Source organism: Pipistrellus hanaki (genome assembly GCF_964339955.1).
Source record: "Pipistrellus hanaki genome assembly, chromosome: 11".
NCBI classification, from domain to species: domain Eukaryota; kingdom Metazoa; phylum Chordata; class Mammalia; order Chiroptera; family Vespertilionidae; genus Pipistrellus; species Pipistrellus hanaki.
The window spans coordinates 17,207,207-17,225,412 of NC_140513.1; the positions used below are offsets into that span (position 1 = coordinate 17,207,207).

The 18,206-nt window shown below is 45.3% G+C and overlaps 1 protein-coding gene across 4 annotated transcripts in view; it reads left to right on the forward strand.

The window, feature by feature from the left end:
* Positions 1 to 18,206, forward strand: part of EPB41L4B (erythrocyte membrane protein band 4.1 like 4B) — a 112,511-nt gene that overhangs the window by 71,583 nt on the left and 22,722 nt on the right. For all 4 annotated transcript variants that reach the window (XM_084899306.1, XM_084899308.1, XM_084899307.1 and 1 more), the window contains exons 16-17: positions 10,256 to 10,485; positions 13,000 to 13,118. In XM_084899306.1, coding sequence (XP_084755432.1) covers positions 10,256 to 10,485; positions 13,000 to 13,118 — 349 coding nt within the window. The remainder of the gene's footprint in view (positions 1 to 10,255; positions 10,486 to 12,999; positions 13,119 to 18,206) is intronic.

The window sequence follows — 18,206 nt, forward strand, 5'->3', positions numbered from 1 at the left end:
ATGTCACTGCCTGGCGGAGAACAGTCCAGGTTCAGAATATTGGGATCCCAGGTAGAGTGACATGGATCTACGGTAATATACAAGTGCTGACAACCTCACGTGTGCTTTGCACTCTACGTACTGTCACTTCACTTGATTCCCCTGACCACTCTGAGGTCGGCGATGTCCTTTTCACACACACGGGAAGCTCCGGCTTAGAGTTTAACCAAGCAGCTTGCACATGGTCCCACAGCCAGTCTGTGGTAAGTCAGATTTCTGACTCCAAAGCCTGTGTCCTCCCCCTCTGCTCTGATGCCTCTGACGGCTAATCATCCTGCCATTTGGGACCCCATCGATTCCCATCTCCATGAGACTATTAGACGAGCTCCCTACACTCACGACCACCAGAGGTCTCATCCACGCCCCTTGTATGCCATTGGACTAGTCACTGTCCATCACCTTTGCCAAGGAACTAATCACCCCATTCCTCCCCTCTTCCTGTATCCCCCACCCAGATGTCTAGGAACCGTTCAAACCTCCCAACTCTTCTGGCAACATGGTAGCCCTGCCCATGCAGGCATTCATTCAACTACAGTCCCCTTTCCCAGGAGCAGAGGTGGAGCATTATTTTCTTAATGAACTACTCATTTGAGACGATCCACTGCTTGCTTCTTGAGGGCTCACAAACTAGTCATTTCTTCTGGAGTATTACCCATCACCAAAACCAAGCTCAGCATTCCACAACGGAGTTCGCTTTTTGCATTTTAGAAACTCGGGTACTTACTGGTCTTGCGTCACCATTATTTCTCTGAGATCCCTCAGAATATCTTAACAGTGAACTGACAGTGTCATCAAATGGATGTAATTCATATGGACTGGAAGTCTTGAAGTCATCCCAGGTAATTAGCTTGGCCTTCAGAACTCTCTTGCCTGTTTAGTCTCTTGGTCTACCATTTCCACTAAAAATGATTTTCGTTAAAATGAAGACGAAGGAATAAGGACATTGCAGGAGTCCTTCATTTTTCTTGCCTTGTTAAATATCACACCATCTTTCCAGGTCAATGAGTCCCGCCTCCAGGGTCCTGCTCTGAACACAGCTAATAGATCGTTTTTTGTTGCTCTTGACTTTCCAGCTTTTAAGGGCCCTTTAAGACCTGAGCTCATCACAGAACTCCCTGAGCAGCTGTATTGATCCCTTTGGATCAATATTTCCCAAACTTAGCTCTGACTTAATTGCCCGAATCTTCCAAAATTAACCAGGTTGAATACCTTAAATAAACCTAGGATGATTCGGCTTCTGCCATTTTGTTACAGAAGGCAACAAATGCCAAGACAAGGCACAAGGGGGAAGAGATAGAGAAAAAGCAAATGGCTGCTAAGGGCAGGAGAGACCCTTTGTACAGGAAAGGTGGCACATTCTAAGAATCCTCATGGGCATCTCAAAGGTGAAACAAATGTGAAATCGACATTCAGCTGAGCCTCAGCAAAAGAAGAAATCCTCCGTAATCCTACAAATAGGTCCTATTTCCCCTAAAATTGAGGAACCAACAAATGGTTTGGACAGCTTACTACAGATGGAGTGGTCGGGGTGAGACCTGAGAACCTCCATTGTAACAGGCATCCCAGGTGGGCAGGTGCAGGGCCTCACTTTGGAAAAGCACGTTTCCTATCTGGTTAGGTTTGCCCTTGTTTCATGGCTCTGTTTTTAACTAAGTAGAGGCCAACTTTTTTTTGTTTTTATTTCTTATTTTTTTTAAGTAGCATGATGTTTAAAAGTAAATGGATGGCCATCACAGTTCTCAGATGTTTGTGGCGGATTGAAATGAGAGATACGACACCGAGTCTCATCCCAGAAATTGAAGTTGATGTTGAAGCCTGAGATGGCTTTGCATTTCTGAGGCAAATTAGGTTGGCTTCCACTTTTCGTCATTTTTCCTGCAAAAGGCATGAAGATTCCTGCTGAGTCCCTCTTCCCCCTCTTCCCTTCACATGCTGCAACCGTCTGAACTACATCAAGATTTCTACCCTAATCCCCGACCAAGTCTTCTGTTTTCCTGCCACATCACACCTTTTGAAAAGAGACCAATTTACATTGGGATTATTGTTTTTAACAAGGTAGGAAAGTTCATGTGTATCTATCAGTTTTGAAATATAGGTCACATAGGACAATCAATAGGACAGGAAAGCATACTTTTTCATTTTAATTATAATTTTGGTATAAAAGGTAAGATTCATCTGGGGTTGTTCTGAATAAAATAAATATAATTTAAAAAAAAAAAAAAGTGGGCATCTTTGCCAGCAGCTGGATCTTTCTGCTCACTATGGTTTTGCACATCTCTAGGTTGACGGTGTAGCAGAAGAATGTGAGAATTCCACTGGTTCTCTTATGCCTTTAATTTCATTATGACCTCCCTCCCCTAAGTCTATCTAACTGTATCTATGTCACTGTTCTGCTCTCCTCCGGATGCAAAGAACTAGGGACCTCCAACAACAGAGGCACACCCAGTCTCACAACCCAGGGCAGGGCTCAGGACCATGAGGGGAAACAGGTGGAAGTTTGCAGAAGCAAAATGACAGGACATTGCGAGCTGATGAGCGGACTGTGGACTCCATTGTGGAGGTCTGCTTTTGTTCTATGACAAGTGAAGTAGGGACCCTTGGGCATCTCACGTGGTTTGAATCCCAACTGTGCCCTCCCTTGGCCCAGTTTCTTCTTCCCCTCATTTTCCTCATCTACAAGGGAATCTAGCTCAGCTGGCTTGATTCAGTGGTTGAGCATCAACCTATGAACCCGGAGGTCACGGTTCAATTCCTCGTCAGAACATATGCCCACGGTATGGGCTAGATCCCCAGTGTGGGGTGTGCAGGAGGCGGCTGATCAATGATTCTCATCATGGATGTTTCTATCTCTCCCTCTCCCTTCCTTTATGATCTCAATCAAAATATGTTTAAAAATAAATGGGAATTTAACTATCTGTTTAGGGGAATTCAATGACATGTACATGTGTGGTGTGCTTTGCACAGTGGTTGATACTACCTGTTAGCAATTTTCAGTGGGCTGTTTTTGTTTTGTTTTGTTTTGTTTTTGGTTTTGTTTTGTTTTTAGATTTAAGGCCTTAGCAGTCCATGTGGTAAGAAATAGGGCAAGGAGACTCAAAGTAGCTCAAGGAATGGTATCTCCCCTGGGTGGATAGGTTGCGATGTACAGTCTAATATTAGCAATGGACAGGGGTGCTTGGTTCCAAAGGAAAGCGATGGAAGAAGGTTAACACAATACATAAAGACATGTCTATGAAACACTAACAGGCTCAGAGCAGAAACACCATGGGGTCTTTTGAGAGGGGATTAAAAGCAAAGTGGTATTTCCGTCTGAGAATTCAAGGCAGGATGCAGACAGTGCTCTCCCACCTGCACGTGGCAGGATCGGCGGTGGGGTGGGAGTGGGGGGGCGGGGAGGTCCTGGTGAGACCACTGAGAATCCGTTCTGCGGGTACAATTGGGACTCAGAACTTTAGGGAATTGAAAGGAAGTGTCCGCTCAGTTCCCAACCTGCCCGACTTGGGACTTCACCTTATACAAAGCGGAGGAGCCGGTTAGCTATTTGGAGACAAAGTAGAAAGTACTAACGGGAACTGGTGTGCTTTTAACTATTTTTAGTAGTTAATACAGACGGTGGTGCAAATTCAAGCAAAGACAGCCGAAAGTTACTTTTCCTCTCCGCCCTCTTATTCCCTGGTTCCCTAGTTCTTCCCAGAGGCAGCCTTTCTTCCTGTCAATCTGGAGCAATTCTGGGCAAAAAGCACATGTGCTCACTTAACCAACATCGATGGGCATTTAGGGTGCCTTGAGTCTCTGAAATTACGATTTTGCTGCCACCCCTATACATTCTGATTTATGCACTTGAACAAATCTATCTGTAGACTGAATTCCCTACAGGCAGAGACTTGGGTCAAAAGGTCTGTGCATATTTAACTTGGAGATTGTCTCATGAAATTTCCCTCCAGAGATATTCTCCCTGATTATGCCGCCCCCGCCCCAGCGATTTGACAGGGCTCCTGTGACCCCGCAGCAAGCAAGTTCCTAGCCTTAGCTGACTTTTTGAACCTTTGTGAGGCTGATGGGTAAAAACCGCAATGTCTGCGTTAATCGCATTTCTCTAGAAGCAGGGTTGTACACCCCCTTCCTCTTCCTAGAGGCCATTGGTTGCTTGTTTTCTCTGAACTGTCTAGAACCCCTTTCCTTGAGTCCTGATCTTTATGAAAGAATCTTGATGAAGTGGAATTAATGATGTCGCCTTAGCCTTTTTAAGAGTGAAAAAAGGGAAGGCTGGGAAAAGTTGATATTCACCAGACGTTTTTCTTTTTTATTTCAGAGAGGAAGGGAGAGGGAGAGAGATATAGACACATCAATGATGAGCTCTGGCTGGTTGTGCTCAGTAGATAGAGCATTGGCCTGGGAACTGAAGGGTCCCAGGTTCAATTCCAGCCAAGGGCACATGCCTGGGTTGTGGGCTTGATCCCCAGTAGGGGGTGTGCAGGAGGCAACCAATAAGTGATTCTCTTTCATCATTGATGTCTCTCTCTCTCTCTCTCTCTCTCTCTCTCTCTCTCTCTCTCTCTCTCTCTCTCTTTCTCCTCCTCCTCCTCCTCCTCCTCCTACTCCTCCTCCTCCTCCTCCTCCTCCTTCTTCTTCTTCTTCTTCTTCTCTGAAATAAAAAAAAAGAAAGAAAAGAAACACCAGTGATGGGAGAGAATCATTGATTGGCTGCCTCCTGCATGCCCCCAACTGGGGACCACACCTGCAATGTAGGCATGTGCCCTTGACCAGAATTGAACCCAGGACCCTTCAGTCTGCAGGCCAACATTCTGTCCACTGAGCAAACAAGCTAGGGCTACCAGACATTTTTCAAAAGCAGCTTTCTGGAAGTTTAGGTAACCATCAGTGGGTTACCAGGCCATGGAGATAGAATGTGGGCAGCATCAAAATAGCCAGGATGAAGGAATTGATTTCTAACATCCCTGATTCCTATTCTTTTGGGAGCTTATTGAGAACTTTCCACCCCGACTTCTTAAATACCCACCTCGACACTATGAATTTCCCTGGTGCCTTTGACCAGGGAAGGACGAGTTTTCTTTTAGCTGCAATTCAAATTCTAATGTGTTGGATATAAAAGCACAGCCATGTCCCAAGACTCGGCAGTGGCATTATTGGAGGAAAGGCTGCAGAAGTTAAAACACCAGAAGGGCTGTCGTCTCGACAATCCACTAAAAAGGGGGTTAGGATAATGAGAGGAACACCCCGTAGGCACGTTGTAAGAAACCCGCAGAAACCTACCTAATCATCCCCAGCTGAATGGGAATGGCTTCAGCATCCACTTTCTGCCGCTGAGACCTCCGGAGCAAGAGGGGTTGCTGTGCCTACGGCCCCACCAGCACCATCCGGGGCTGCATAATGGACCTTGTACCTATATTAAAGGCAATTAAACAAGCCCTTAAAATACAGCTTCCGAGGCTTGCAGGATGGTTGTAACAGAAGCTTCTGAAAAACCTGCCAGAATTGGGGAGCAGAGAGGGAGCCTTTGAGGAGGTTTTTAAGCATTCATGAAAACCGAAATAGATTATCCCTCCGGCTCACCTCAAAAACATGAACCCAGCGTTCAGCTCCCGCTCCTGCTCATCCTGGTATCCTGTGCCATTAGGATGTCTAAAACCTGCCCTTCACAGAGCATACAATTTATGCGTTGAACCTGAGGATCTTTCTGGAATGAATGATACTTCCACTCTTTTGGGTGAGTTAGGTCGTGTCTGCAGGGTGGAAAAAGAACACACTCATCTCGTGCCCGAGTCTGCCATAGCTCTTTCAAAATGCAAGGGATGATAAAGAACTGGCTCTTGAAACGTTATTTTATACACGAGAAGCTGCACTTAATGGAAATGATTACTTTTTCCCCTCCCTGTTCCTTGAGGGCTCCCGTATGATACTGTGTAGGATGCATTTAAAGCAGTGGCTAGGGGCAAGTTAATGCTGTTAACCGGGGGGGGGGCGGGAATCTTCATTTAAGGCACAGAGTGGGCATTGGGATGAAAAATAAGAACCCCTCCCCCCCAAAAAAATCTGTAATAAATCAAGAAGGGAAAGCACCGTTAGATTGATTGGAAGAGAATGCCGTAAAGGAAAACAACTCTATCTGTGTCCGTATTTTTTTTCAAGGCAGAGAACAGAGTGAATGAAATCTTAGTCATAAGCCTCAGGGCAAAAATGAACTCATAAAATATTTATTCTTTGGACTCGGATGCTGAAATCGATCTGGAATGGTGAAAACCCTAGACCTCACCACGAACTTGGAGAGTCTTTCCTCCTGGCTTCTCGGTGCCTCATGCACAATCAGAAAGCCCCTGTGGAAATGAGCAAGAATGTTATCAAGGTAACATGGATTTTCCAGCAGCAGGAGTTCAAGGCCTGCTCGCTGTGGACAGCCATTCATTGAAACCATTGGATGGCAGTTTCGCCAAAGGAAAACTCCCGACTTCGAGGCAGAGGTGTACATCCTGTTTGGCTCACGCAGGACGCTCAGTTACCACGGGACCGTAAAGGCTCTCGTTGCTCCTTAAGACGTGGAACATTTTGCCGAAACCGGTTTGGCTCAGTAGATAGAGTGTCAGTCTGTGAACTGAAGGGTCCCAGGTTCGATTCCGGTCAAGGGCATGTAACTTGGTTGCAGGAACATCCCCGGTGGGGGGTGTGCAGGAGGCAGCTGGTTGATGTTTCTCTCTCATCGATGTTTCTAGCTCTCTATCCCTCTCCTTTCCTCTCCGAAAAAAAATCAGTAAAATATATATATTTTTTTAAAAAAAGATGTGGAACATTTTACTCTGCAGTTTTGCAAAGACTAGAATGTAACGGGAAGGAAACCTGGGGGATTGGTGAACCAGGTGAAGCGTTTATGAGTAGACACTTGATAAATTAGCCAGGGAGAATTAAAATTGAATGCATGGGGACATTCATTCAATAAATATGTATTCTGTATCTACACTGTGCCAGTACCATAACCGGCTCAGGAATGGGCCCTGAGAAGAGGCCGTCATTGGCTCAGGGAGCTGACTGACTAATCAAAAGAAGAGTTCCCAGCCTGTAAGGATTCAGACATCACCTGTGTGAACACCAGACATAGTGCCATGTTGCGTGCTAGGAAAATGTCTTCAAAGACATACACATTGGAAAAGTTTTCTTTTGCCAATTAGCAGTCTAGATAAAGACATCTAAACCATGCCCTAAAAATGTCATTTTGATCTTTTCAGACAGGAGGGGGCGGAAATGAGGTAGGGCATTTTCCTCTCTAGTTGCTCTTTAAAAAAAAATAAATAGGACCACTAAGTTGCTGTAAGAAATCATCCCTAATTAATAGACCTAACATTTGTAATGTGTCATATTTCTAAGATGCCTGCCCAATTTTCTTCTCAAATGCATTATGGAAAAAGTGCAGTTTTCAAATATACTTTCTACTTACTGCCGCTGAATCTAATAAGAGCTTGTAGCAATATGTTGGTCTAATGGCCCGTTCTGTTTAGTCTCCACCAGATAAAAATTGAAACAAGTGACAGGGGTCCGGAAACCATAACGACCACATGCACCTTGCCCTCGCTCTCAGCGGGACACGGCAGAGATCAAATTATTTCATTGAGCTGTAGTTCCTGGCATATAAATGCTTAATAAATGTTAGTCCAAATATGCGGTGTCTGGGTCCCAGATAAGTGAAATGAGTCACCTCGGGTCACACAGCTAAGTGGCAGTCAAACCAAAGCTAAGTGCCAGCCAGCGTTCTCGTCACGTCATGATGCTGCTGCTTCTGTCCACGTGGCAGTGCAGTTTCTCTGAGCACTTGGGATAGCACAGGCCTCTCCAGTCAGGTCTCTTGGGTTCGAATCCCAGCTCTGCCACTTACTAGCTGTGTGGCCTTAGGAAAGTCAACTAGTACCTTTCCCTTTTTTTTTTTTTTTTTTTAAATTCTCACCTAAGGATATGTTTATTGATTTTTTTAGAGAGAGGAAGGGGGGGAGGGAGAGGGAGAGAGAGACAGACAGACAGACAGACAGACAGACTAAGGATTGACCCTGCAACCTAGCTATGCACCCTGACTGAGAATTTAACCTGCAACCTTTTGGTGGAGGGGATGATGCTCCAACCAACTGAGCCAGAGATCTCCTTCCTTTCTGTTATCTATAAAATAGAGAAAACAATACCTGTCCCTCCTTCAAATGATTGTTGGGAGGCTAAATGCATTAATAGGTGGCACAGTGCTGGGCACTCGGAAAAGCTGAGCATTGGGTGTTTTTCTCTGTGAGCGTTTGGAGAGCATGGTTACTGTTCTAGTGTTCTGTCAGGGGGACAGGGGTTGGTGCTGGCTGACACCACCTGCTGCAAAAACATGGTGTTTGCGCAGATTCTTCTGAGAGTCCCCGTTGGAGAGCCACAGTTCCAGGCGAATGGGCTGCAATAGGGGCGAGTGGCGGTGCTGCCAAACGTTTTTTCTCATCCTTGGCACACAGAACATGACGTATTTGTGTAGACCCCGGGTAAGCAGACGAGGCTGCCTGAGGCTCCAGGATCCCTGGCTGTGTCCACTTGCCTGAGGACTGAAAGAATAAATGGTTCCCCCCACCTGCCACCCTTCGGAGGCCCGTCCATGGGGAGCAGATCTACTGAGATCTTTGCCAGCGTCTCCCTGCTGCTTTAGTTCTGATGAGGCGTACGGAGCTGTCCCCACTTTGGGCTCAAAGGAACGAGGAGCCGGTTTGCCCCCGGAGGGCTCCTCTGAAAGGTGCTGGGAGCACGTGTGCTGCTGTGGGGGCTGTTCCTGCCTCCCGCCCTCCTGCTATGGAGCTGGCAGGTGTCGGGGGCAGGCAAAGGGTCACCCTGCACACAGTGAGTGTGCAGTAAGCTATCCCAAGGAGATGCCAGCAATCGCCTCACCAACTTCCTGTTCCCAGGGAGAAAGTTGAAGCTCAGAGTGACTGTCCCCAGCTCCTCCCAAGGCTGGGGCAGAACTAAGATGGGAACCCAGGTGTTTCAACAACAACTCCGTGTGCTTGTTGCTGCCTGCTTTGTTGCCTCGATGGGGAGGGTGGATATCATTGGAGAAGTGAGGCTGGTCTGTGACTCCCCCCCACCTACCCAGAGGCCAAAGTTACCCCCTCTTCCACATCTTCCACATTCTTCCACGCATGCACACGATGTGAGACTGTCCTGAGCAAGGCCTTCAGGGGGCAGCCAGGGTGGATCGGAGAGAGAGGCGCGGAGGGCTGTTAGGAATCTGTGTTTGAGGCAATCTAAGTGGGAGATGACATAGGCTTCAATCAGGCCATGTATATTGGTAGGAAGCAAGAGGAACCATTGGGATTAAAAGATGTTGTCCTGACTGGTTTGGCTCAGTGGATGGAGCGTCAGCCTACGGACTGAAAGGTCCCAGGTTCGATTCCGGTCAAGGGCATGTACCTTGGTTGCGGGCACATCCGCAGTAGGAGGTGTGCAGGAGGCAGCTGATCAATGTTTCTCTTTCATCATGTTTCTAACTCTCCATCTCCCTTCCTCTCTATGTAAAAAAAATCAACAAAATATATATTTTTTAAAAAGATGTCACAGCAGTAACATTAACAGGTGCTTTCTGCACAGTGAGGCTGATGGGGAGGAAGGGAGAGGGACTCTAAGACTTCTATCGTATTTTCCGGCGTATAAGACGACTTTTGAAATGAAAAAAAAGTCAACCGAAAATCGGGGGCAAAAGACCAAAATTGCGCAAAAATTACCTGCAGATCTTGACGGCAAAGTAAGTCTTTTCTTTGAAGTGGGGGGTAGTCTTATACAGCAAATATAGGCCTAAACCTATGTTTTAACTGTAAAATTAGAGGGTCGTCTTCTACGCCGGAAAATACGGTAGTTTGTCATTATGATCGTGTTATGCGACAGTTGACAATTGTTTTTTTTGTCATTGTTTGTCATTTCTTCCTTCCTGTTTAGAGAATATATATTTTTTAACAGAAATTATTTCATTTCAAAGTTAAGCATTTTGTTAAGGTTGGAGGTCTCCGATGCATACAAATCCCCACATTCTGCTTTTTCTTGGAGAGCAGCGTTGCCCTTCTGTCCTGTTCTCCAGTGGCCCTGTTTGTTGACCTGCTTTCTCTTGTTTTCCTCATGCTTTGAGAACTTCTTTTAAAGTACGCACAGGAACGTCAAGGCGTTTTGCTTCTCTAAATTCTGACTTTGACACCCTCCACAGCTACCCGCTCCCTTCCCCAGGGCTCAGCAGCTCGGACCGGCTACCCTTCGGCATCGAGGAGAACGGGGGCACGCCATTCCCTACCAAAGCTTCGGGGAGGCACCACCACCACCACCACCACCAGCACCAGCACCAGCACCAGCACCACCCAAACTATGGCCTCTCCCTGACCCTGGAGAACAAGGAGGGGCCGCTGAGGTCCCCAAATTCCAGCAGCAAATCCCTTACAAGTGAGTAGAGATCGGAAACGAGGTGGGGAGTTGGGAAAGAAGCTATAGGGCATGGCTGGCTTCCATTCATCCTCAAAACAGACCCTGCAGGTGCAGCGTGGAAAAGGTAACTTCAGCGCCGGGTTACTGGGCCTGGGCCTTGAGCAATTAGGTAAGAGCAACATAGGGAGTATGGTTTACCAGGAAGCTGGTTTCATTACAAGGTAACAATCCTCTCTCCTCCTGCTCATGCCTTAGCACAGTGGTCCAAACTCAGTAGTCAACAGAGCCAAATATCAACATTACAACGACTGAAATTTCTTTTGAGAGCCAGATTTTTTAAACTTAAACTTCTTCTAATGCAACTTCTTCAAAATAGACTCGCCCAGGCCGTGGTATTTTGTGGAAGAGCCACACTCAAGGGGCCAAAGAGCTGCATGTGGCTCACGAGCCGCATTTTGCCGACCACTGCCTTAGCCAATCTTTGCTTTTGCCACCTCCAGCACTGGCTCAAAGCGACGGAAAGAGAAAGAGGGGAGTGAGGCGGCTAGAATCTCTTAATTTCGGGAAAACCCATTCTAGCCCCTTTCTGACATCTCGCTTCTGAGAGCAAGGTGACCTCAGGCCCCGGGGAGAGAAGTTATGGAAATGGGGAGTAAGCCATTAGAAACATTTCTAGCAACTTAACAGTGATTTTACATCTGTTAAAGCTTTAAAAATGTGGGCTTGGATTTTGTATGTCTGTTATTTTTCTAGAACTCACTTTTATTACATTTTATCTAAGAGTTGGTCTGTGACATCCGGGGGGAAGAACTGATTCTCTATCCTATATGGTTGGAAAAAGCACTGTGGTAGAGGCTAGAGGCAAGAGGTGGCAATTCCCAGGCTCACTAGTGAGCCAGATCTCCTCTTGGATCCCCAATTTTCTCATCTGTGAAATGGGGTGGAGGGTGTCTACATGGATGGCCAAGGAACCTCCCAGCACTGACATTTTGGGAGTCTGTGAGCTGGTGAAAGGAAAGAACCATTGCGCCTTCCAATTCTGGGGTGGCTAAGCCAGGAATGGGAACTCTTGATTCCCTTGGTGTTGAAGATTCGGAACTCTCTCCCATCATCCCTATCCACCCTGCCCTAAGCTAGTGACTCTCAACCTTTCTAATGCCACGACCCTTTAATAGAGTTCCTCATGTTGTGGTGACCCCCAACCATAAAATTATTTTCGTTGCTACTTCATAACTGTAACGTTGCTACTGTTAATGAATCATAATGTAAATATCAGCTACCCTGCTAGCAGTAAGACCATCGGAAAACACAGATATTTACATTACAATTCATTAACCGTAGCAAAATTACAGTTATGAAGTAGCAACGAAAATAATTTTATGGTTGGGGGTCACCACAACATGAGGAACTGTATTAAAGGGTCGTGCCATTAGAAAGGTTGAGAACCACTCCCCTAGGCCCTGGCTCATCTTTCGGTGTCTGGGTAACTGTAACAGCCCCTGACAGGGCACCTCCTCTAGGGCGCTCTCCAGGTGGCAGCTGCCGAAGTGGGAGCTTTCACCAGGCATCTCTGACCGAATGCCTAAGACCGCCCCATGGTTCCTCCCTGGCCTGCAATAAAGCCCATATGTCTAAGCGTGGCCACACACAGACCTTCCCAACCTGGCCCCTGCCGAGGTCTTCAGCCTTCCCTCCGCACCCTATGCTCCCACTACTCTGCTCTCACCACCACTGTGCTGCTTCCCAGCTCAGGTCTGCGTACCTGCTCTCCTCTGCCCTGGTGAACTCCTACACATCCTCCAGGAACTAGCTCCAATGTCCTCAGTGAAAGCATCTCTCAACCCCTCTCTGATTCCTGGCTTCAGAGTGCCTTCTCTCTCACTCCTATAGCAATGAAAATAGCCTCTTATTATTCTAGTTTGGCATTGTCTGCACACGCACTGCCTCATTCTTCTCTCTATCCCAGCTCCCCACCTCTCAATGGCAAAGAATACTTGGCACAAGTTTTAGTTATGTAATGAATATCAAATATTTAATGTCATGTGTCAATGGGAAAATACTTAGCTAGTGGGAGGGGTGGTGGAACTAATCCAAAGTAGGAGAGAAATAGAAATCAATGAATTTGATGTTAGAATTATAACCTGGTTTTTAAGAGCACATCCATATATGCCTGTTAGCCTGAACACTAATCTTTCCAATTTGCATAGTGCTTTCTCATTAATAAAGCATTTGTACAGGAAGGACCTCATTTCATGTTTATAACAGTTTTACAAGGTAAATAATTTTATTTTCAATGTAAAATGGCACAAAGGCTCAGAAAGGTCACGTGATTCACCCAGGCCACCCAGCTCATGGATGAGGGAGTTAGGCCTTGAAACCTTGACCTTAGATGTTCTCACACTCCACCAACCGGTGTTCAAGAGATGCAGGTGCCGGAGGAGGAGGCAGGCAGGGAAGGTGCTGGCAGTGGGGCTCCGGAAGCGTCTTTTACCCTCTGGCTTTTCCTCATTGGTTCCCTTTTGTCTCTTATAGAACTGACTCCAGGAGCTCCTGCCCTGTTCAATGAGGCGGCCACGCATCTCAAGAAGCTGGAACTGGACACTGTGAAGGCCCCTGGACCCTGGCCTGCTCTGCACATCAACATTAATAAGGTACCGAGGACCAGAACCAGGCGATGAGCGTGGACCTGGGGCTCACGTCAAACCTCTGGTCATGAGCCTGGCCCGCCTCGTAAACCCGGTGCCTTTGGCTTGGAGGGGTTTGTCCTCGGGCTTTCCTAGTGTTTCTGCTCAGCGTGTCTGCGGAGCAAACCTTCTCCTACATCCTTTTTTAGGGTGGCTTACTGACTGAGGCATTGCCCTCAGTGCTGAGGCCAGCAGGCTAGATCTATTAGTGGTCTCTCCCTCCTTCTAATGGAAGGATCCACAGACAAGAGGTCCTCTCTCTGCTCTTTCCATTTTTACCCCTCTGTATTAGTCTGCTCATGCTGCTATAACGAAACACCTTAGACCAGGTGTCTTAAGCAACAGACATTAATTCTCACAGTTCTGAAGGCTAGGGAGTCCAAGATTAAGGCACTGGCTGATGTGTTTCTTGGTGAGGGCTCTCTTCCTGGTTTGCAGAAGGTCACCTTCTTGCTGTGTCCCCATTTGCCAGAAAAAAAGAAGAAAAAAAAGTAATATTTTTCTCTTCCTCTTCTTATAAAGCCACTCATCCTAACATGAAGTCTTCACCTCATGACCTCATCTAAATCTAGTTAATTCTCAAATGACTCATCTCCAAATATTATCACATTGGGGGTCAGGGCTTCAACATATGAATTTGGGGGGGGGGGGGAGGGGCGAGGGAGGGAGGGAAAGTTTGGCCCGTGCCACTTCCTTTCTCTCTCCAATTTCTGTCTCCTCCTGGCACATAGTAGATGATCAGTAACTATTTGCTGATGAAGGAAGGGGAGGCTTGAAGGAGGGAGGGAGGGGTAGGGCAGAAGCCAAGCTCTCTTTTGGTTAGATCTGTTCTTATCCAACTGCAGAGCCTTGTAAAAATCTAATTTTATCTTAGGACTATAGACTGTCAGGGCTGGATTTGATCTATTATTTAGCTCAACCTTCTCAACATCAAACCAGAGGAGGGGAAATCACTTCCTCAAGGTCACACAGCAGGGGCTGAATCTATGCACCCCCGATGCCTGATCCGTTGTCCTTTGTACCCGATATGGTTCTTTATTTTCCTCCCCAGGCTTCTCAGTTTCAGTCCTCATGGCATTTGAGGCTGTTATTTCTTTGTTGAGAGGGGCTTTCCTGTGTATTGTAGGATGTTTGCAGGATTCCTAGCCTTGACCCACCAGATGCCAATTATACCCCCATTCAGGGGTTGAGACTAAATCGCCTCCAGACTTTGCCTAATACCCCCTGAAAGGTCAAATCGCCCCCAGTTGAGAGCTGCTTTTGTCAGAATATTTTACTTTTTTAAAATCCCCAAAGGAATAGTCTTTGTCACTCCTGGGTCTTTTCTTTCACTCTGATGCTTAGCTTTGCTCTTTTATACGAAGGAATAATAAGAATTTGGAAGATCTGACTCAGGAAGCCCCCCTTTGCTAGTGAGCCTGGGAAGATTATACCTCCTGTCTAGGCTGTTCCTCCACCCTAGCCAGCCCTCCAGTCTACGGTAGACTTTAGAGCTTCTCCGAAGACCCTCAGTCCCTTGCATTCACCCCCCCCCCACACACACACACACACACAAGGTCAGTCTGAAGTCCTCCTGTTCTTTAATGGGATCCCAACCTCAAGGCCCTCCCCCACCCCATCCACTTTTCTTTTTCTTTTTTTTTTTCATAGATAGATAGATAGATAGATAGATAGATAGGTAGATAGATTTCAGAGAGGAAGGGAGAGGGAGAGAGAGATGGAAGCATCAATGATGGGAGAGAATTATTGATTGGCTGCCTGACCCAGAACCAAACAGTGACCTCCTGGTTCATAGGTGGATCCTCAACTGGCTAGGCCTCTTTTCTTTTGTACCTGTTGGCCAGCTGGAAAGAATTCCTCCGGTGGGATGCCACACTCATTCATTCAAGCAGCAGCTCTATATTGAGCAGGCCCGTACCAGGTGCTGGGGTGTCAGTCCAATGCATCATGTGCCCTCTAGACTTGTCCTTCTCTGTCTCTTGGTTTTCATCTTTTCTGATGCACTATACACATTAAATGTTTTCACGGGGGGTTACCCAGCGTTTGACAGAATCCAAACATGTTTTGTGAGGAAGTATAGCATGTAATATCAGGGAATTCAGAAGCATTATGCAACTTGTCATCATATGAGTTTTTGGTGGGAAATGGACAACAGTGGCTTGCTCTGGGTTAAGGCAAGCTGAGACAGCTGTGAGTTATTAAGTTATTCCCCGAAGCTCAAACTATATATAATGCCTCTCTTTCCTCTCCCGCTTGAAGAAAGCAGGCAAGCTGGAATGATGTCATATAACCTTGACTTTGTCCTATCACATAAGCAAAGTATATTATTACTTCACACTATCATTAATAAAGCATTCCTTGCAACAGACCTTACAACTTATATGATACCACAATTGGGACCAGTGGTTTCGGCGACTCTTAATGTTTTTTCCAGCCTCAGTGATCAAGAATCTACTGATTCTTCTAAGGTTTGGAGAAGTACCTGTTCTTGATTTAATGGTGAGAAGACATTTTCTTTGCTCAGTTCCAAAGTAGTACCTAAAATTATCACAGGACGTTAAATCTCATGAGATTTCAAATGTGTAAACAATCCATGTCAATAATTTAAAGTGCCCCTGATTATCTCTTTATCTCCATTGCCATCCCCAAACAGATGTACCCTTTCTAATGATAAAGTCCAAGTGTCATTCCTGTGTATGTTTTGAAGTCTGTATTTCTATATCCAACAATAAATCATCTTTTCACAGTTCAAATTGAATGTAAAATACAAATTCTGATCATGCAGAAGAGAAAGCACAGCATTCTCGGAGCCATCCTCCAGGCTGGGATATGGTCCTTTTGCAATCCAGATGCTTATCTCCCCTGAAGACGCCTATGCGACTCAAACATGTTCACATAGTGATACTCAAATTTTCCAAAATTTATATTGGCCTCTGCCTGAGACAAATTAGAGCTGAACAGTAGCCCTTGCTTTGTCCAGATCAAACAGGAACAAGCCAGCTTGAACTTTATGTCTAAAAAGAATTACCAAATTCAAAGGGGGGGGGGAGGGAGATCAATGCTGGGCCCTCATTCTTTTCTTATTTTAGCAGCATTCAATTTTTTTTAAAGTAGGTCTTTGGTCACGACTTTGAGTATAACTATGTCCCCTTAAGCAATTGTCAAAAACCTCAGCTGGGCTTTGGAACCAATTTAATTTCTGTTTCCCAGCATATCATTCCCCCAAAGTAAATCCAATTTAAAAGATAACCCTTTGCACACCAGGGAAGACACCATTCTGGCAGTAAACAATTCATCTAACAGGATTTAGAAACACAGGATGCATCGTCCAAAAGGTATACTGTAAATCGCATCTTTCAAAATACATAAGTAACTTCATTTGCTTGCTTGGAAACTGCTAAGTCTCTTAGGACAATGATTCCAAATGAGTCAGTTTTCTTTATATCCAACTTGATGGCTTAAGATCATTCATGTTATGTCTGATGTTCTTTTTTAGTTATATTTTCTTTTCTAACCAAAGAATCCACCATGCAAGTGCCATTCATATCTTATTTTATCACTTGATCCTCATAATAACCTTATGAAGAAAGAAACTGAGACTCAGAGAGTTAAGGAGAGCCGGTGTGGTTGAGTGGTCAGGGCCCCAGCCTTGGGGGGTCACCTAATTCTGGGTGTGAATCTTTGCTTTTCTTGGAACTTACTGTGTAACCTTGAGCAAGTGACTTACTTTCTTTTTTCTTCTCATCTATAAAATGGGGATAGTGATGGTATCTACCTCTATATGATGGTTAAATAAGAAAATGCACTAAGATATACAAAAGAAATGCTTGGTCAGGGCCTTGCCCATTATAAGCTCTTGGTAAATGTTACCTTTTTCTTTTTGTTATCATCATCATCATCAGCAGCAGCAGCAGCAGCAGCAGCTTTTGTTTATGGGGCTAGTAAGGAAAAAAGCTGAGATTCAAATCCAGGTCTTCTGTCTCTGCTCATCTTGCTATTATGTGAGATTGCTGAGATCTGCTTAGTCTACCAAATGCTCCTCTTTGCGTTTGGAGGTCCCACGGAGACAGTCTTTCCTCTGCCCTCTTTTCTTCACTAAAGGATGTCAGCCAGCCAGTTGCACAATAATTCCTTTGGGGATTTCATAATGTTCCATAGGACTTCTGAGTTAGTGAGTGAGATTAATTTTGGAACTTGCCGAATTTGAGGTCTTTAGAACATTTTGTTCTTAGCTGGTCCATTGTGACTGACAGGCTACATTATGCCCTGATATCACTAAATGGACTTTTAGCAATCATATGTTCTTATAACTTTCTTATTAAGTATGTCTCTTCTAGTAATAACTCTATGTCATTATAACCTTCTTCAGCAGGTGTTTGTTGAGCACGTGCTATGTGCTCAGGGGAATATGCAATGACCACGATAGGCATGGTTAACAATACGACATGACTTCCCTGCGTGTCATATGTATGCCATCCAAGATGATATACATAAGTATTTTTAACAGTGATATAACTATCATACTGCCTATTATAATAAATATAATAGTCACCTAGCCCATGATCTCAGATATTATTGCTTAGGACACCTACTTAAACTAGGTAGTTCCGAGGTAATCCCATTTAACTGGATCATATTAATTATAGGTGCATGTTCAGTTAATTCATGGGAGATGACAGACATAGTAAGTTATGGAAGAAGTCTGAGACATTCTACAGTGAGGTAGCATAGCTACAAATTTCTCATTGTGAACCACGTTTTTCATCAAGAATTATTGAAAACGTACCAATGAATATTTTATATCTTTCCTTTGGCCCAACAAGCCACAAAATTGAATCCTTATATGTAAGAGGTAGCAGTTATGGGGGAAATAGCACTGCACTGAGGTATAGGAAACTCAAAGAGTGAGTCCTGGACCTGCCTCATGGTATAGCTACAGGGCTCTCAAAAAACCTCCTCTCTTTGAACCTTCATCCCATCTTATTCTTATTTTTAATTTTTATTTATTGGCTTGAGAGAGAGAGAGAAAGAGGACAAAGAGAGGATGAGATGGGG